Source organism: Mustela nigripes, chromosome 2, assembly GCF_022355385.1.
Source record: "Mustela nigripes isolate SB6536 chromosome 2, MUSNIG.SB6536, whole genome shotgun sequence".
Taxonomy (NCBI): domain Eukaryota; kingdom Metazoa; phylum Chordata; class Mammalia; order Carnivora; family Mustelidae; genus Mustela; species Mustela nigripes.
In genome coordinates, this window is record NC_081558.1 from 218218473 (window position 1) to 218238272 (window position 19800).

The following is a 19800-nucleotide window of genomic DNA, read 5'->3' on the forward strand; positions in this document are numbered from 1 at the left end:
TTCTGGGGGGATTCCTGTTTCCCTGGAAGGGGTCCCGGCACGTCTTTCACTCCTTCCCGCGGTGTTGTGTCCGGGAGTGCGCGGAAGGGTTAACTGTCACACGTCACTGCTGGGTGGTGTGCTCCGAAGGCATTGTGGTGTCCGCGAAGCCCTCATTCTGCAGTTTGAGCAATGAGCCCGGGACGGAGGAGGGGCTGCTTCCCCGAGCCGGTGGGGGGCCGGCCGCGGGTGCTGCCGCTCCGAGGGCCCGGTGGCCGGGGGCAGGGGCAAGGCTGGGGCCGGCCCGGGCTGGTTTCGCTCGTCTGTATGGCCTCGCTCATTGCCGGGACTTGGACCACGGGGACCTTCTTCAGCATCGCGGGGCGTCGCTGTAAACGGAGGCGGAAGAAGCGCTCTGAGAGGAAAGGTAACTCCTTTCCCTTTCATTCTAGAATGGGAAGTGCGGGACCTCACAGGCGACACGGAGGCGCTTTCTGGGACGGACGGCTTCCTAGGGAGCTCGTCTCCCAGGTGCCAGCTCCTTCCCAGCAGCCCTTCTGAAGGGCCTCTGCTTTCTGTGCTGGCTTTTATAGAATTTGGGGCTAGTTTAAATGCGAAGGTTTTAAAAGACCCAGATAGAAGTCATTTTAGCTCCAGTGTTTGGAGTATATTCTAAGGAAGGTGTTTATGAAGCCTTAGACGGCTGTGGCTTTGGGTATCAATGATCTTTCCTCCTGGGACGGAGCCTTGTGGTGCCTTCTGCTGCCGTGCTTCACTCGTAACTTTTCTAACCTGAAAACTGCTCTTCAAGCTGTGGAAATGAGGCTGTGGCAGCCGTTGTTAAAACTGCTTTTGAGGGGTGCCTGGGTGGCTCAGTGGGTTAAGCGGCTGCCTTTGGCTCAGGTCATGATCCCAGTGTCCTGGGGTCGAGCCCCGCATCGGGCTCCCTGCTCCGTGGGCAGCCTGCTTCTCCCTCTGCCACTCTGTCTGCCTGTGCTCACTCTCCCTCTCTCTCTGACAAATAAATAAAATCTTAAGAAAAACCCAAAAAACAAAAAACTGCTTTTGACAACACAGAGAACAACTTCCTTGCATTCGACCCCGGGTAGTTTTTAGCCTCCAGTTCAACCAGATGTTTTAAGACATTGAAAATCTCTGTGTCTTTCTTGACACCAGACCTAAACGTTGTCCGTGGCTGTAAAGATCACACCGCACTGGCCTGGGGCGCGTCGTTGCCATGAGCGTGTTGAGAGGGTGCCGTCCTCGTGTGCTCCGGGTTACCTGACACAGTGGGTCTTCGGGGTAAAGAGGCTTCGGGCGAGGGAGCCGCCTGCTGTCCAGGGAGCCTCTCTCTCTGGCTGGGTAGGGCTGTCACCGCCCCGGCACCCTGGGGCTGTTTTGTGGCAGAGACCGTCGGCCCTTCAGGGAATGAGGTGAGCCAGTTTTCAGTGGGGCCTCCCCGGGAAGAGAAGAAGAAACCGATTTTGGAGCAGCAATCTGAGATGACAGCATCCTGCTGCGTCTACGGAGATGGGTCCCGCAGAGCTCTGCGTCTGGGCGCAGCGAGGGCTTCGCGATCTGCCGACTTCAGGGGTGCTGTGCCTCCGGGACACACGGCGCCGTCCCCGGGGGACGCGTGTCTTCAGTGCGGCTGTCACAGACCCTTGCCTCAGGCGGCGGTGTTGCTCTTTGTTCCCGAGTTAAGCATCAGAAGCCGAATGTCCTTAGCAGGAGCCGTGGAGAAGGAGGACAAAGACAGACAACGGAAACTGCAAGAACTTTCGCTCAAATGCCCTCAATCCAGGCTGGCCGCTGTTTTCTCCTGGCCCTTCATCACTAAACATTTAGTTTGGGGAAAATACTGAAAGCCACAGGGATCATGGTTTTGGGGGGGAACTTGCTGTAATTCAAACGGTTTGTTAAAATGTTTCCTTCATGCATTCTAGAACCACCTTCTTCAGTAGAACAGTCACCCCCAAATAGGCTGCGCCGTCGGCCGGCGTCCGGGGAGGCCGAGCACGCCACAGGGTACGGCACTGCAGCCGCGGGGTCGAGCGAGTCGCGTGCGCCGGGCACTCCCGGGCACTCCCGCGGGCGTAAATGCGCTGTGGCTGGCGCTGAGCGGCGCCTCATGTGGTGGCAGCCCTTCTGCCGTTCAAAATGATCAGTCTCGGCGCTGGGCAGCCATCAGGTTGGACTCTGGGGTTCAGCTCAGGTCATGATCTCCGGGACCTGAGATCGAGCCCTGTGTCAGGCTGCGTGCCTGGTGGGAAGTCTAAATCCGCTGGAGACTCTCCCTCTCCCTCTGCCCTTTCCCTGCTCCCGTGAGCTCGCTCGCTCTTTTCTCTCAAAATAAGTGAGTAAATCTTGAAAAAATAAAAACCAGTATTTTTAAGCTTGGCCATTCCGTTCATACCGGATGAACCAAATTTTACAAGATGTACAGCATCTTCTCTTAGTATTCCGTAATGTTAAGGTGCTCCGAATCGTGTGTGTTGAATTTTTCCTAAGACTGGTATCAGGTGAGCTTTTTCAGTATTTTTTTTAGAGAGGCAGGGGAGGGGCAGAGAGAAGATCTCAAGCAGCCTCCAGGCCCAGCTTTTTCAAATGGAATTAGTTTTTTGAGAACAACAGCAGCGGGTTACTTGTTGGCTTCAGGAATGCTAAGATTTCAGGGATTTTTCGTGGCTTCTCAATGACCCACGTAGTTACTACCTCCTCTAGGGCAGGGCATGGGCTGTTGACTGGCTGAGGCTCAGACGGTGAGAGGAGTCGGCCGGAAGTTGCGCCTGGAAGGGAACCACGTGCAGCTCAAGTGCTGACCAGGCCCCCCGTAAAGCAGATGCTGCTGGGACAGGTAGGCGCTGCGCACCACCCTTCCTGGGCCCTGGCCAGCCCCGGGGACGGCGTCAGCTGCCTTCTTTCCAGGGCTGGCACAGCTGCTGAGTAAAGACACGTTGGGGCGGGGGGGTCGGGGGGAAGACCCAGAGCCCCTTCCCCCCATCATTGTGTGAACGAGCTCTGTGTTCCGGATCAAAGGCTTTCTCGGGGAGCGTTTTGTCTCAGGTGTGAGAACCCCCTACCTGGGCGCAGGCCATCTGACGACCCCTGTCCCACGGGCCGCAGCTCTGCACCGCGCCGGTCTGGGGCTGGGCCCTCCCACGTCGCAGGGCGGAAGAGGAAGCGGGGTTTGGGCACCTTCTGTAGACGCGGAGACCCAGCCCCGTAGAGGTGTGCTTCCTGACACTGCCGGAGGAAGGCACGGAAGCCTCCTGCCCTCTGTCCTTCGCAGAGCGAGGAGATGCCGCCGGCTGCGGGCCGATCGCGGACCTGAGGAGCGAGCAGGCTCCTTCCCTCGCGGCAGCCCTGGCTTCACCTTGCTGAGAACGTGCCTCTTTGTAAGGTGCGAAGCACTTGGCAGCTCGAGACGCAGGGTGGGGTGGCATCTGTTCATCCGTCTGTCCGTCCACCCATCCGTCCACCCATCCGTCCACTCATCCGCCCCTCCCCACTCGTCCACCCCGTCCGCCGTCCGTCTGCCCGTCGGGTGGTCCGCCCACCCGTCCACCAGTCTGCCCACATGCTCGTCCCTCCATCCGTCCGCCCATCCGTCCGTCCATCTACTCACCCGTGACCCACCCATCCTCCCAAGTGTTCATCCGTCCGCCTGTCCGTCCGTCCGTCGGTTCATCCATCCGTCTTCACACCCGTTCACGCATCCATCCGCTCATCACTGACCCACCCATCGTCTGCCCGTCCGTTCGTCCGTCTGCTCAGCCGTCTGTCCCCGTCTGTCTGTCCGTCAGCCGTCTTTCCCGCGCAGCCATCCGTCGACCCATCCGTTCATCCGCGCATCTCCTCACTCACCCCTCATCTCTCCGTGCGTCCCTCTGTCTGTCCATCCAGCCTTCCTTCCTTCTCTCTCCGTACCCACCCACCCATCCATCCGTCCGTCCGTCTGTCCATCCATCCGACAGGTGCCCATTAGAGCCTTTTGTGTGCTGGCACTGGGGATTTGGGTGCGCACAGGGCAGGTGTCGGAGCTAGGGCGGCGGCAGCAGAAGGACAGCCCAGTGTGAAGGCTCGGGATCTGCTCTGGAATGGGCCGTGGTGGAGGACGAGGGCGGATGGGTGACGCGTGGCTGCTCTGCTCTGTATCAGGGAGGGACGGACCTTCCAGTCTCCGGTCAGAGTGGAAGTCCCCGTGTCTGCCAGGAGAAGGACACGTGGCAGGACCGCCGCGGAGCTCCGCCCCCACCAGTGAGCAGCAGTGACCGATCGAAGGCCCAGGTTTCCTGAACCTGTTGTGCCAGACGTCTGGGTGTATCTCCTGGCATTCACGCTGAGGGGCTTCCCAGCACACGAGGGGCCCCACTCGCTTGAAGGGGCTGCTTCGGCTAGCGGAGACATTGGGAGACGGAGCCGCGCTGGGCTGGCGGGAGACATTGTGAGGGAAACCCAGGGTGAGACAGGTGAGGTTGTTCTCGGAGTGCTGCGGGAAGGGCCTCGGGTCTCGGCCGTGCTCCTTCCTCCCTTCGTCATTACTGTTCGTGCGCCTTCCTGTCTGCTTTTCCTTTGATTCCAGAAAATGAAGCGTATTTTTCAAATAACCGGGGTTTTAGTGAGGCAGTGATAAGAGAGCAGACAGGATTGCAAGTGCAGTGTGACTGTGTGTCTGTCTTGAAGGACGAAGAATGGTTGTAAAAACAGTGCTTTGTGAAGGTTTCTCTTCCCCTCCTCTTGGTTCTGAGCCGGTGATGGGACTCTGTGGTTCTGGAACCCAGCTTCCGCCAGGTGTGTGCCTCCCTGAGGTTGCTCTCGCCGCGTTGAGGAGCGGGAGAGGCAGCCAGGGGCGGGGGAGGGCACGGAGGTCTGTGTGCGTGAGCGTGCACACACACGCACGTGCGGGTGAGGGGGGTGGCTGGAGGCACTGACCGTGGGACGGGCCAGCCCGGTGCTCAGACACAGCTGGCCCTCGCAGGCACCCAGGGACTCAGGCCTCTTTCCTTCTTTGACAGAAGGTTCCGGAGTCACCCTGGGGGGTCACCGCCACCCCGGTCCCGCAGAGAAAGATGGGCAAGAATTCGGGGAAGCACACAGGAGGCCACGTGGCCAGGCCTGGAAGCATGGCCACAGCACGGAGAGTGCGGCGGCGGCGGCCCAGGCGATACACCCGTGTCTTTGCCCGCCACGTCAGACGGCCCGCCCGGGGCGGGTAGCCTGGGACCACCGCTGGGGAAGTCTTGCCCGGCTGGGCTTATGCCCTCTGGCCCAGCGTGTTCTGAGGGGGCCATCATCCCCCAGCCGCCGGCTCGGTCCTGGGGTTCTTGCTTGTCCTCTAGGGCCCCACCTGACGTGGCGAGGGCCGTGTGAGAGCCGGCGACCGTCTGAACGGTTTGCTGGGGGCCTCACCAGCCACAAAATCTAATCTTGGGCAAACCCGTTTCCGTGTATTTGCTGGGAGTAGAATAGGCGTGTTTAGAATCGTGTGTGTCACGGCGGTATTGAAGGGAGTAAGTGCCTCCGACTTACGGCGTTGTTCAGGGTTTAGAGTCCTTTGGTCCCTGTACGAGTGACATCATTTTACGGAGGCTCCTGGTGAGCTGGGCGGCCTGCCCAAGGTCGCTGAGCAGCCGTCCCCGCGGTGCCCCCAGGTAGCCAGAGTGGTCGCTCCTTCCCCGGCGGTCCCACGGCCCATCGGCTTGTCCTCTCGTGAGCAGGTCCCGTTCTGCCCATAGCTCAGCTCTGCACTGTCCCTCTGAGCTCTGACATGACGCCGAAGTCCGCGGGCATCCGCTCTCTGCCGAGCACCAGCGGGAAGGGCATGTGTCTGGCGGCGGCGGCCGCGGGCGGGCTTCAGGGACAGAGCCGCTGGCTTCGGGTGGCGCCTGCCGCGCCCTGGCCCACTTTCAGAGTCTGCAGTAAGCCGCGCGCCCGGGTGTGTAGAAGGTTGGCCTAGAATAAAAAGTCTGCTTTTCTCGTTATAGAAGCAATGTTTATGGCAGGAATTAGGAAGTACAGACGCAGAATGAACTTTATAAAAAAGCAAAGGCAGTAATTCTTGTTACTAAATCTTTGACTATAAGGATAAGTCTTACTAGTTTCCTCCAGTTGTTAGGACCGGGCTCAGAGTGCGAAGGCTCGTGGCGGTTGAGCCTTTGTGTTGTGTTGTTATGGTGGGAGCCCAGGGACACCGACTGTGCCTTGGGCCCTCCCAGCAGCCCCTGGGAGGTCAGCACCCTCTCGCAGACCCCCTCCCGACTCCAGTGCTCAAAGCATTTCTTACGGCCCCCGGCTCGCTCCTACCCAGTCCCTGCTGAGTCCTGGGAGGGTTCTGCTCTCTGGACGCCACCATGGAGAAGGCCAGAGCCTCCTGCAGCAGGCACAGCCTTGGCCTTCGTGGGGGCCACTTCTTTCCGGTCACTGTACGGGGACCGCTTCCCTGTAGCTCAGCCAGCCTGTGCTTTTCATGCTTCCTGACTGGTTGGCAGCGGACGTCTTCCTGGGCTCACGACGAACGAAGCGGAACTGGAAAGCTTATGAGAGCCCGTCCACGTTTGTCCTTTTGTAAGTTCTGTTCTGTCGTGTACCTTTTCTTAAATCAGGTGTCCGTCCTCGTGTTACTGACTGTAGCTGGCTCCTGAGAAGTGGCCGGGGAGACGCGCGTCTTACTCTCAGGCAGGCTGGCACCGGGAGGTCACTGAGGCTTCAGGTCAGCTCATCGAGAAGGTGTTGCCTTCTGGCCCGGGGGCTCCGAGTGCCTGAGCATGCAGGGAGATGCACGGCCGCGTGTCCAGGGGACTCGGCAAGAGCGCGTGGAGAGGTCAGCTTTTCCCGGAGGCGCCGGCGCCGGCTGCCACACCCACCGGCTGCTGGCCGAGGGGCCGGGGCTGGGGGGCACGGGGGCTCGGCTTTTGGAGCCCCAGAGCAAGTTGCCTCGGTGTTCTGTGTTTGCGGGTGCCGCAGTGTACCCACTCGCTTCCTCCGCCGTGGCGGTGGTGCCGGGCGGTGTGGGCTCGCGGACCGTGGCCGCTTGCTGCTCTGCTCTGTGCGGCTTCCCCAGCGCTCAGCCTAGTGAACTGGTTACCTGGAAGGGGAGAGTTGCGAGTTCATGTGTCTAGAATCCTGGTTGGCTGGAAATCTTTCTGGGTGGGACTCGAACACCTCATGTTAGGGGCTTTCATCATAAGTAAGAATGGGTTTTGTTGGCCGCTGGTGTCTTAGTTGGGGCTGGCGTTCCTCTGGCTCTGGTCTTACCCCCTCTGGCCTGGGGGTCACCAAGGTGTCAGACGCGGAGTTCAGGGGTTGCTCTGGGAAGGTCAAGTTGGGATGTGACTTTGAAAATACATTTCTTGGTTCCCCGGAGATTGCCAATAATCGAGGTTTCTCCCGTCTGCCGTGGGACTTGTGGCACAGACAGAATCATCCCCTGCGTTTGTCGGCTGTTGTCGCGGTATCTGGTGTTTCGGTGACCGTCTGTCTCCTGTGGTGCAGAGTCACCAGCAGCAGCCTCGGGCGCCGGCACGGGGACGAGCAGGAGGGTGAGGGCCTGGCTGTGCCGCCGCGTCCAGATACCGCCGGCGGTGCTCAGGGGCTTGACGCACGCAGGCCGCAGGCTGTGCGGGTCACAGCAGACCCTTGCCTGAGGCCACAGAGCTGAAACTTGAAACAGGCACGGGGGCCGGTCACCCCAGCGAGTGGCATCTTGCAGGCCACGAGCAAGTGGGTGCTGGGAAGCTTGGCCTCCCGCAAGGCTTTGACGGCGCATCTAAGAGCGAGGTCGTGGCTGCCGGGAAGACATTTCTCCTCCTGAACTGTCCTCTCCCACCGACGGGGACCACGCTACAGCTGCTTCGGGTTTAAGGACTCGAGGGGCAAGGGAGTGTGTTTCATCGTAGACGCGTTTCACAGACAGCTGCTCAGAGAGCCACAGGCAGCCGTCGAGATGTGGTCAGAGGGCTGGGGACTCCCCAGGGGGACACCCGTCCTCCACAGCAAGCAGCACTTTGGCTTGGCTGAGTGCCGCCCAACGGGGGGGTTGCAAGCAGGGACCGTTGGCTCTGAGGCCTGGTGGGAGGGAGGGGTCTGCCCCGAGAGGAGCGCTCTGGGGAGGGGGTGCGGCCTCGTTGCGGTTGGACAGCCAGAGCCCTAGCCGGGGCTTCCGAGGCCTGCGGCACCCCTAGCTCCAGGTGTCGCGAGCCCAGGGGTGTGCCACCGTGGAGGGAAGAGCTCATCTGGGAGTGGAAGTCAGCGTGCCGGGGGTACGCTTGGAAACCTGAGATAGTGGGTGCTTATTGGTGAGTGGAAGCCAGTAAGCAGAATCGTGTTGGAACTTGCGGACTCTGATCTTGGCCATGGCTGTGCGCACGCTTACTGTCTGCTTTGTGTCTGCTGGCTTGTTGCTGGCCTGGTTTCTGCTCAGGGCACCCGGGCGGGGGAGCGCCTCTGCCCGTGCCACCATGCAGAGTCGGGCCCGGCTCAGCGGCTCGGGCTGTGTGTGCTCTAATGAGGTCTGGATTGTTAACAGTAGCTCCTCTGTCTTTGCACGAGTTGACATCTAGTTGGCACATTTCAGTAAAAATTATAAATTGGGAAAAATGGGTAAAATCCTGCGCCTTTCCTTCTGGCACAGATGACCACATGCCCTCATTAGAGCAGCAGCTCTGAAGGGAACGGAAGCTGGGATCAGCCAGCACCCCGTGCTCCTGTCCCACGGTCGGGTGGGGGGGTCCTGGGTGTGTGTGGTTCTCGGAGCACAGTGCAGCTTGTTTTGGGGAAAACAGCTGTGGCAGCAAGTAGAGACTCTGGGCCGGGGGCAGGAGCTGGAGGCAGGGGCACCTATGCAGCTGTGAGCTTGTGCAGGTTGTCTGAGCAGAGGCAAGGCCTGCGTAGCTCAGACCCAGGGCTTCGGAGTCGGAGCTGGAGCTGGAGGAGCTCGGGCTCGCTGTCGGGCCTGTCCGTGCAGGCAGGTGCTGGGCAACCAGAGGCAGTCCGGAGGCCCGGTGGGGGCGTGGGGGAGACGGGCGACAAGCAGGGGTCAGGCCGCGCGTCGTAAGCCTCAGTGAGGGGAGGAAGGCGGAGGGCGCCCTGGGCAGGACAGCGGCCGAACCTCCCGGGGGGGGGGGGCCGCCTGCACTGACGGGGGGGAGGGCGCGGCGGGGGGAGCACGGCAGGCCCCGTGACCCAAGAGCACAGGGCCCCATGCAGAAGAGTAGTTGGGAGAGCGCTGAAGAAGGCCCTAAGGTCGGGCATAGGGACAGTGGGGCCAGGGAGGTCCCCTGTGCGGGGGGAGGTGGCCTCCCGGTTCCTGGGGGCTGTGGGGAAGCCTGGGTGTGGTTCTAAGTGCCATGCTTGTGCGTGGGAGGACTTCCCGGTCACCTGGAGAAGAGGCGGCTCCCGTGTGGGGGCGTGGCCACGTCACAGGCAGGTCGCAAGGGGCCTGGCCCCAGATGCCTGGTGAGCGTGGCCACACAGAGGCCGGGGGTGGGTGGCTTGGAGCTCCTGCTGCGCGTGTGCGGGAGCTGGTAGGGCAAGCGAGGGCCCAGGCTCACACACACATGCACTGATGGGATCACTACCAGACCTGCAGCCCAGCCAGAAGATGCCAGAGGCCCCGGCCAGGTCGCCTGGGAGCCGGGTCTCCTGTGCCCCCCCCCCAGCGCTGTCCCCGCCAGCTCTGCGTCCGCGTGCCCCTGCGCTCAGCCTGCAGCTCCTTCCTGAGGGGGATCCGGACCCACAGCTCAGCACCGCGCCAGCTCCTGCATTCGTCTGATGGCGAAGGACGAGTTGTCTCTAGCGGTCGCTCCTGCCGGTTTGTGCACCCGCTGCTGGCGACCTGTACGCGCACATGAGCCCGCTAACTCCACGCGCGCACCGGCTGCCGGCCGCCCTCCCGGCACTGTGCTCCGCTGGCTCCGTGGATGTGCTTCTCATCAGCGTTCCCCACGGCGTCGCGAGTGTCCGTGTGCATTGGTGCTGTCTTCAAAAACGGGGACTTCGTGTTTTAGAGCAGTGAGAGGTTCCTAGCAGAACCGGGGAGACCGCCTGTGTCTCTCTGCCCCCGGAGTGGGGTGTGTGTCACAGCGGATAAGGCTGCACTCACACACCGTTACCACCTTTGCACACGTGTGGGACAGCTCGCAGCCACCCCTGCAGTGCCACACACCTTGTTTTCACGGCCTTAAAAAGCCTCTGTGGTTTACTCGTTCATCCCCCCTCCCTCCTCCCCCCGCCCCTGCAACACGACCCGTCACCAGCCCCATGACTATGCCTTTGCCAGAGAGTCCTGTCGCTGGGATCACATGGGCCGCAGCCTTCTCAGACCAGCTCTTGTCACTCTGACACACACTCACGGCCCCCCGCGTCCCCTCATGGCGGGATGGCTCATGTCCTCTTCGTGCTGAACACCCTCCCATGGCTGGAGGGACAGTTCCCGTGTCCGTCCACCCGCTGGAGGGCTCCTGGGTGGCTTCCAGGGGTTGGTAGTTACGCACGGAGCTGCCGCCACCCTCGTGTGCGGGTTTCTTTGGGGGTGTGTGTTCCCGTCCGCCATGGGGGGACCTCAGGGAGTGCGATCGCCGGGTCGGGTGGGAAGAGCAGGTTTCGTCTTGGGAGAAACCACCAAACCTCCTTCCGAGGTGGCGGCACCACCTGCTTTCCCCGCAGCCGTGCCCGGGCGCTCCGGGCGCTCCCGTCCTCGCCAGACCGTGGCCGCTCTCGGAGGGGTACAGCGGTGTCGCCGCTGTTTGAGTTTCATCTCCCCGGTGACCTGGGATGTGGGGCAGCTTTACTGATTGGCCGTCTGTGTGTCTTCTCTGTTCAGGTCCTTTGTCCGTTTCTAAAAGGTCATTTGTTTCATTGTTGAGTTTCCAGAGCTCTTTATACATCACAGATCACTGTCCTGGATCGGAGGTGTCGTTGGCAAATGCTTGCTCCCAGGCTGTGGCTCGTCTTCTCACTCTCCTGACACGGTCTTTCACAGAACACAGGTTGACGCGTTAACAAAGCCGGCTCATCCGTCCTCTCTTTCTCGGATTGTGCCTTTGCTGCTGAGTGTGAAAAGTCACCCCCTCTGCAGGGTCCCCCAGGATTTCTCCTGTGTTGTCTTCTCCGTTTGATCGTTTCGCATTCTGCATGGAGTCTGTGATCCACGGTGAGAGCATCGTCAAGAGCGTGAGGTCTGTGTCTAGAGCCACTTTTTGCGTGTGGACGTGCCGTTGTTCCCGCCCACTTGTTGAAGACGCGGGTTGCCTAGTGCCTGGGGCAGCGTGTGTGTGGCTGTGTTTCGGGGCGCTCTGTGCTGTCCCATTGCTCTATTTGTCCGTTCCTTCTCCAGGGATATTATTTTGTTCATATAATGGTGAAAGCAAAATATAAATCGTGAGGTTTGTTCTCTAAAGGTGCTGGATTAAGTTGTTGAATTTCAGATTATTTTCTTTCAAATGATATAAGAATTATATATTTCAGTTACTTTTGTTAAATAGCCAAATCATCACTTGGCATTTTTGCTATGGCTAAAAAATTAATCTAGACTTTAGCAAGTTGCTTGATTTGTAGTAAAGTATCAACACAAATCATCTCCATCCTAACACTTCTGTGTTTAAAAATTTGCTGTGTATGACTGTTAAAGATAAAACCCGTAGCAGCTGCAAATAATAAGTAAAACTTTTCTTACAGCCATTCTGTTTTGAGAATAAAATGGATAAAATCTAGTAATAATTGCTAGTAATCTTAACCAAGTTTACTGCTTGTTTTAAACACTTTTTTTTTTTTTGGAAGATTTTATTTATTTACTTGACAGACAGAGATCACAAGCAGGCAGAGAGGCAGGCAGAGGGAGAGAGGGAAGCAGGCTCCCTGTTGAGCAGAGAGCCCGATGTGGGACTCGATCCCCGGACTCTGGGATCGTGGCCTGAGCCGAAGGCAGCGGCTCAACACACTGAGCCCCCCAGGCCCCCCTTAAATACTTTTTAATCTATACGTTTTTAGTGAATTCCTAATGATAGCATTTCCAGCAGCACAATAGAATATATTCAAGTTCTGACACATTTTCAATACAAGTAAGTCATGTTCTTTATATTTCATTCCAGAATACCTATTTCACTAAGGAAGAGGGAGGGCGTAAAAGGGTAGGAGTGAGCGCAGCCTCGCTGTCTTGCGAGGAGAGGGCACTGCCGCAGTCACGCTGTCTTACAGCATAAGCATCTACAAAGGTGTGAATAATAGCACGTCCACTTAGGAACGAGCACATGGCCGGTTGACTTGTGTTATTTGAAGTCAGTTGTGTGCGGTCACCCAGCGTCCAGTCTGGTGTGTTAGGAAGTGCCCGTCCCTGACGCGGGCCACCACCGTGGCCACACTGCGGACTTCTGAGTGTGCTCACTGCCCCCCAGCTGCTCAGCCGTCACCCTGGCGGTCAGTCTGAACCGCACGTGCCGTCCTGGGCGCTGGCGTCCCATCAGGTCCAGTCCAGGAGGGCGAGCCGGGCCTCATCGCCGCACGACTGTTCAGACCGTTCCTTTTCCCACATAAACTCTGGATCCAGCTCGCCTCGTGCTGCCAGACAAAGGGAGGCTGCAGTTGTACCTGGAACCCACTTAAATCCGGTCTTTTGATGCCAACTTGAAGGGTCTTTTCACACTTCAGTGCCCCCCCAGTTTAGCTTACTTCCTGTTGCATTAGGGAGATTATTCGAATATTGCTGTCGAAGAAAGCTATTCTTTAACTGGCCATTTTTGGAATTTTGTTCGATATGCGGTTTTTTCACGGGGTTTTAATTCTTTCTTGTTTATCGTGCAGGCCATAAAAAGTGCTTTTGCGAATGAAAGAAAAATGGTTCTGTGAAATGCCCTGCAGTGCTTGCATTTATTATTTTGGTTTGTTTTATAACCTTCGGTACCAGAGTTGGCATCTGTAGATGCTGGAAATGTTGGCTTCTGCTCTGCAAGAAATTTCTGGCGTCTGTTCTTAATATGCACGTACCCACTTGCCACTGTGCATAGCCTGATGATTTTCTACCGTGAGACATTTTCTGTGTCCGTTTTTAGAATTTTAGTATGTGGGAGCAGGTAAGCGAGGTGAGCTCCCCCAGTCAGGTGAGCTCCACGAGGGCCAAGCCTGTCCCGTGGTGCAGACTCCCCCTCCCCATCACTGCACGTGCCGTCTTCCTGGCGCCGGACCTGCAGGGAAGCCGGCCCTCTCTGTGGACCAGTTATTGGTTAATGATCGCGTGTGCCTGTGTCTACGTCTAACTGAACGTCTCATTTTGGGATCACGACAGTTCACAGGCAGCTGTTAGAAATAACACGAGAGCCCTGCTTGCTTTCCACAGAGCACTGTTACGACAAGGATATTGACCTCCATACAGTCAAGATCCAGAACATTCTAGCGCTGCAGGGGTCCCTCCTGCTGCCCTTTTATAGCCACAGCCACCTCTTCCCGAGCCCTGGTGGCCCCGACCTGTTCTCCACCTGCAGTTTTCTCATTTCCGCAGTAGTGCGCATCGTGGGCTGCACACAGGTCCATGCAACGGACCATGAGATCGGGGTTTTCCACGCGTTCTCATTCTCTGGGAATCTACCCAGGTGCTTGTGTATCTCAACAGTCTGTTGCTTTTTATTGCCACACCGTGTTCCGTGGTGTGGATGGACCGTATTGTAGTTCATCGTTCAGCTGTTGAGGGGCCCCTGGGTTTTCCCAGTTTGGGGTTACTGTGAATCGAGTGGCTCTGAGCACGCATGTACGTATATAAAAATTTCTCAGGTCCTCTCTACTCCCAACGTGGGGCTTGAACTCACAACCCCGAGATCAAGAGTCACACGCTCCACCGAACCCACCAGCATCCCCCTGTATCCATTTTCTATGTGACCATGTCTTCATTTCTCTGAATGAATGCACATGTTTCGTTTTTAAGACACCGCGAGACTGTTCTCCGGGGCGGCTGCACCTGCTAGGTTCCCGCCAGCTGAGTGTGGGACGTGCTTCTGCGCATCCTTGCCAGAGTGTGGGGTGGCCGCGGTTTTCCCTCGTAGCCGTCCTCACGGGTGTGTGCTGGAGCCGCATGTGGCCCGAGGCGCGTCTCCCTGAGGGGTGACGGCGTCCGGCACCGTCTCGGGGGCTCATTTGCTGTCTGTGCACCCCTGTTGGTGATACTGCTCTTCATGTCTGCTGCCCAGTTTCTGATAGGCTTGTTTCATTGTCTGGCTTTGAGAATTTCTCACATAGGGTGTGGGTTGGCTATGTGGCTTCCAAAGATTTTCTCCATGTCGGTAGCTTGTCTTTTCATCTTTTCGGTAAGGTCTTAAGCAGAAGTGTTTCATTTCGATGAGGTCCACTTTATCAGTCTTTCCTGTCAAAGATCACGCTTTTGATCTGCAAAAGAGTCTGCAAAGTCTTTGCTTCGTCCTAGATCCAGAGGGTTTTCTCCTATGAATTTCCTAAAGGTGTTATAGTTTGTGTTTTACGTGGAAGCCCCTGGCCCGCTGCAGGCGGCCTGCCGTGGGGGGAGAGGTCGCGCGCTCCGGCATACTCTGCTGACAGGGCTGTCTGTCCTTTCTGTGCTGACCTGCCCGGGTGTGCTGGCGAGAGCTTCTCCGAGGTCCTTCCTCCTGCTCACTGCGACCTGCTTGTCTGTCCCATACCAATTCCACACCGTCCCGGGGACTCAGGCTGTCTAGTAAGCACGTTATAGTGGCTGCTCGGAAGCTTTCCTCCAGTGAGTCTGACATCTCTGGACAGCATCTCCTGGTTGTATGTTTTCATTCAGTGTGGGGTCTTCGTGGCTGTCAGTATGAGGAATGATTTTTATTGAAACATGAACATACTACGTTACAGGACCTGACTCTTACCTAAACGTGTGTGCTAGCTGACTGTCCCTCACGCTGCACGCCCTCTGGTGGGGGTCTGGTTCCCCCGGGCCTCCGCCGACAGCTTGCAAGTTTGCTCCTCTTCTGTGGTCTCCTGACAGCCCCAGTGGGGATGAGATGGGCCCCTCAGCACCTCGGCCCGAGTGTCCCCCCGACCCTGCACCGTGGCCGGGACGAGCGGGGTCTTTCCACTCCGCCCGTTCCCCATGTAGCCGGCAGCTCCCTGTCTTGGACCTTTGGCCGAAAGAACAGTTCTCGTTCTGTTTGTGTCTGTGCCCATCCCCAGTGTCGTCGGGGCGTCCTGGGCTCCCAGGCTGGTGATGCAGAGGCAGGGGCGGGCCCTCCCTACCGAGCTCTCCTTGGTCCCCGGCTAGTCTGCCTTCCTCCCTCCCCCCTCGGAGCCCCTCGGATGTTTGCTGTTTGTAGTAGTTTGGGTTTCTCTGAAGTGCTTTGTGACAGTCGGTCTCACACCAGCTCTGTGCTTTCCTCTCTGCCACCCGCGTCTCGTCTTCAGGGTGCGCCCCAGCTGGCCTGACCCCCCGGCTCCAGTCGGCACCCGTGCCCCCGTCGTCCCGCGAGGGACTCCCCAGAGCACCTGTGTCCCACCGAGGGCGTGTGGGACTTCTGCACTCGCGACTGTGTCTTCCCTCCCACTTTGGAACTCAGGGGAGTTACTTTTTTATTAAACCTTGCCATAATGGGAATATTAAAACACATGCAAATACAGAAGCGCATAAGAACACCCACGTGCCCATCGGCCGGCGTGAGCGTACCGGCCTTCTGCCCCGTGTCACCCACACAGCGTCTGCGTTTCTCTGTGCCGTGCCGTGTTAGTTTATAAGAACAAGTCTCAGATGTTCTCATTTCATCTTGAAATACTGAAGTATAGGTCACTAAAATTTAAGTACTATTTTCACACCGAAGATGACTAATAATTTCTTAATATAATCAGCTATTCAAATAATATTGTTTTTAAGTATTCACTTACTTATTAGAGAGAGAGCGGGCTCGAGCGCGGTGGGGAGGGGCAGAAGGAGGAAGAGAGACTCTGCAGCAGACTCCCGCTGAGCACGGAGCCTGACACGGGACTCGACCTCACGACCCTGAACTCACGACGTGCCGAAACCAAGAGTCAGATGCTTGACTGACCGCACCTCCCAGGTGTCTCAGTGGCAGAATCCGTCTGATTTATTTAGGTTTTGTGCTATCCACAGTGTGATTTGCAAGTAGTACATTTTCAGAAACCATGTCTTGAAGTAATTAACTAATATAAAATAAAAATGCTTAAAAAATAAAATAAGATAATATAATATAAAATAAAAATGCTTTTAAAACTATGTGGAAGACTTTCTTAAAGGATCTTTTTTTAAAAGAATATTTTATTTATTTGAGAGGAGGGAGGGTCAGAGGGAGAAGCAGACCCCCCGCTGAGCAGGGAGCCCGATGTGGGACTTGATCCTGGGACTCCAGGATCATGAGCTGAGCTGAAGGCAGATGCTTAACCAACTGAGCCACCCAGGTGCCCCAAGGATTCTTTAAAATTCTAAAATTCTTAAAAAAAAAAAAAAAAAGATGTATTTATGTATTTGAGAGAGAGAACAGGGGCAGGGCAGGGGTGGGGGGACGAATCCCAAGCAGACCCCCCCATGGAGCATGGACCCCCCAGCATGGGGCTCGATCTCACGACCCTGAGATCCTAACTTGAGCCGAAACCAGGAGTCAGATGCTTAACCAACCCAGCCCCCCAGGTGCCCCTTGAATGAAGGATTCTGTATCGAAACTTATTTAACGTTTAGCCACAAATTTGGTGCATATACATTGAGGTTCAACAGCGTTAACAGCTGATTGCTGTGAAGACTACGTGCGTTTTAGAGAGACGGGAGATTTCTAACATGCAACGATTGGGCGCATTTCAGTCACCATTTTCCTAAAGGAACTGAATTGCCTCTCAGTGACTTACGGGATAAATTTTGCTCTTATACGAAGCAAATGTGGCTACGGCATGTGCCATGCTGTCTTCCTGGCTCACAGTGTGATGGGTCCAGATGATGTACGGATGACGCCGCAGAAGAGGAGACTGTGACATTGTTAAGAGTTAGATCCTTGGAGTAATTGTTCTTGGAGGACTTCCTGTGGTTTCCCCGCCCACAGGATTAGAAGTTACAGGTTGCTCAGGGGTTAGATCCGGTTTGAATAGGCCTGTGCTCTTCAGCCGCATCCCCCTGAGACCCCTTCGGGGTGAAGAAGAGCAGCCCGGTGCGAGCCGCCCGGTGCAACCCTGGCGCTCCTGCTTGCGTCTGTCGTTTACGCCCTGGGCCAGAGTCCCGCGAGCAGCGAGCAAACGGCGGGGGGACCGGCGTGTACCTGGCGCGTCTTTGTTCGTGCTGTGGGAGAGCTCCCTCTGACACATCCTTGTCCTCGCTGTCCCCTGGGACCCAGCCCCTGCCGCGGGGCCACTCTCCTCGGAGTGGCCCTGGAGTCATGGGACAGTCCCTTCCTGCCGGCGCCTCCTGAAGGCGCAGCCCCGGGCGGCGGCCCCTCGGTGTCCCTGACCACGCAGATGTCCCGTCCTGGGCCGCAGACCTAACCATCCTTGTCCGGGACTATCTTCTTTAGCTTGTCGTAAAGGAGCACGGAGCAGGCGGACGCCATCTGCTCACGTGACGGGCACACTGACCAGTCTTTCCTTGTTGTCTTTCAGACAGAAACCGCCTCCGCCGGTCAAGAAGCCCTCAGAAGGCCCTTGCCATGGACACAGAAGATGAAGAAAACACGAGTAAGACCGGCCTGCCGTGTGGCACCGAGTAGCTCGCTCTCCGCTCGAGCCCTAGTGTTCTTGTCAGTCTTTCTAATGGGACTAATTTGGGAAAAGTGATTCTTTCCTACAGTATTTCCTACACCAGTGACGGTGGCTGTTTGCAGTCTCTGATGTGTTCTCTACAGGAGGTGTTGGTACCTGGTGTGGGCATTTCCCTACGGCCGTGTGTGGGACCGTCTGTCACTCTGGGCCGCCGTGTGTGTCCCTGGAGGCAAATACAGGCCTCCGGATGCGCTGGCCACGGAGCTGCCCGGCTTCATCAGACATCACAGCCTGGTCTCCCACAGGCGGCCGGATTTTCATCTGTTCCAATCCAAAATACCCTTTGAGATTAATTTAAATACTTGCTCATCTAGGATAACACTACCCAGATTTTTCCCTGTAAATGCGATGGATTCTTCTCATGCTTTGAGGGAAGGGAGCTGATCTCGCTTCCAGACTTCCGGGAGCCTTTGGGCGTTGTGGACCAGAGCTCACCGTTCGGCCTGTTCTGCGCCCCACACTGTCCTCCCTGGAGTGCCGGCTGGTGAGCCTCAGGGGTGCACAGCTTCCCTCCGCAGCAGTGTCCTCTGTGAGACGTTCCCCGAACACCTGTCCTCTGTTTTATCTTTATTCCCAGATAGGCTGCATTTGCGTAAGGTTTAAAGGCTCCCACAGAAGTTGGGAGCTTTTAGTGTGGAAATTACAGCAGAGCACATTTGGCGATATATGTACACAGTATTTTTTTCGGATATATGTACATGTGTACATTCTCACTTGTCTGTGTTCGGTGGCTCCCAAGGAAGACCTGCAGGTCGAAATGACGAGTGACCTTTTACTGAGCGTGGTCACCCGTGACTAGAGCAGAGGTCAGTCCAGCTCCCTGTGACTTCACCCAGAACCGGCCCGCTGAGGCCTTACCCTTGGGCCTGCTGCCCCACGGGCTGCTCCACGGGCTCTGCAGTGGGGAATGTGCCACGGGCCGGGCCTCTGTCACACGAGCCGCACGGAAAGTGCTCTCTTGGGTGGTCGGGGGCGTGAGAGAGCCGGAGCACTTGCTTTTCAGCAGCGAGACCCGAGCTCCACCTCCCGCTTCCTGCAGGCTGCTGTCCCCATCAGTCCCTCCTCGGGAGGTCAGTTCCGCTCCCCGTGGCCACTTTGGCCCGTGCGCTGCCCCACATGGGGACACGCGAGCACCTGTCCCCCAAGCCTCCTTTTCTCGGGCCCGTGGGCTGTCCACAGCGGCAGCCGTGGGTTTGGGTGGAAACATCGCGTGTGTGTAGACCCTGTGGTAACTCTCCAAGGTACACGAGTCTTCTGAGTGATTCTGCAGGAGACACGGATGCTGGTTCCCGAGCTGGAGGTGACGGGCAGCCCTAGATCTGCTGTGGTTTCAGAGGCAGCGAAAGAGCTCATCGCGGTTGTGTTCACATCTGTGGAATAAAGCAGCAGCTCCGTGTGTTTAAGAGCCGGGGCACTGGGGCCTCTTCTCCCTCTAATGTACTTTTCCTTCACGTAGTAGCAATTCTGGTCCGGCGGAAGCGGGGCCGTGTCAGCCCCGAAGCAGACGGCAGCCCGGAATCTGTGTGGCCTGTGTCCCCGGAAGCACCTTCTTCTGACGATCTCAAGTCTGTCTGTCGCCCCAGTACGGGTTGTGTTCATGCGTGCACGGCCAGCCTTTGTGTCCAAGGCTGTGTGTGTGATTGTGTGCCCGCGTGCTCGCGCGGCCGTGGCCCGGCCCTCGCGCTGGGGGCTTCTCTGGCTCCAGCCCAGCGGTACGCGGTCCGGCGCGCGCTTCTCTTACTCACTTGTGGGTCTGAAATTTGTCTCTCTCTGCCCTTTGTAACCTTTGTTTCCTTTGAGCACCGAAAGGAGTGACCTACCGAGCTTTTGCTGGAGGATGTTATAAATGGGAATTTAGTGTCCTCCGTCAGCTTTGCGAACTGGGAGAAGTGGTGTGTGTGGGGGCCCCGGGGCACTCGCCGGTGTCAGAGAGCCGTCTCCGCTCCCGCCTCTCGCCCTCGGCCGTGTCCAGGGCATCGTACTTGCGTCTCAGCTCTGGAAGCTCGAGAACTTGAACCTTGGGGCCTGGCGGCCGGCAGCCCAGACTGTCTGTCCCGCTTAGCCTCCCGGCAGGCAGCCTATGAAAATGAATCTGGA

The 19800-nt window shown here is 57.5% G+C and overlaps 1 protein-coding gene across 2 annotated transcripts in view; it reads left to right on the forward strand.

Moving 5' to 3' along the window:
- Positions 1 to 19800, forward strand: part of ADARB1 (adenosine deaminase RNA specific B1) — a 75927-nt gene that overhangs the window by 13899 nt on the left and 42228 nt on the right. For both annotated transcript variants that reach the window (XM_059392508.1, XM_059392509.1), the window contains one exon: positions 17545 to 17619. In XM_059392508.1, the coding sequence (XP_059248491.1) occupies positions 17545 to 17619 (75 nt within the window). Of the gene's footprint in view, positions 1 to 17544; positions 17620 to 19800 lie in introns of those variants that run through there.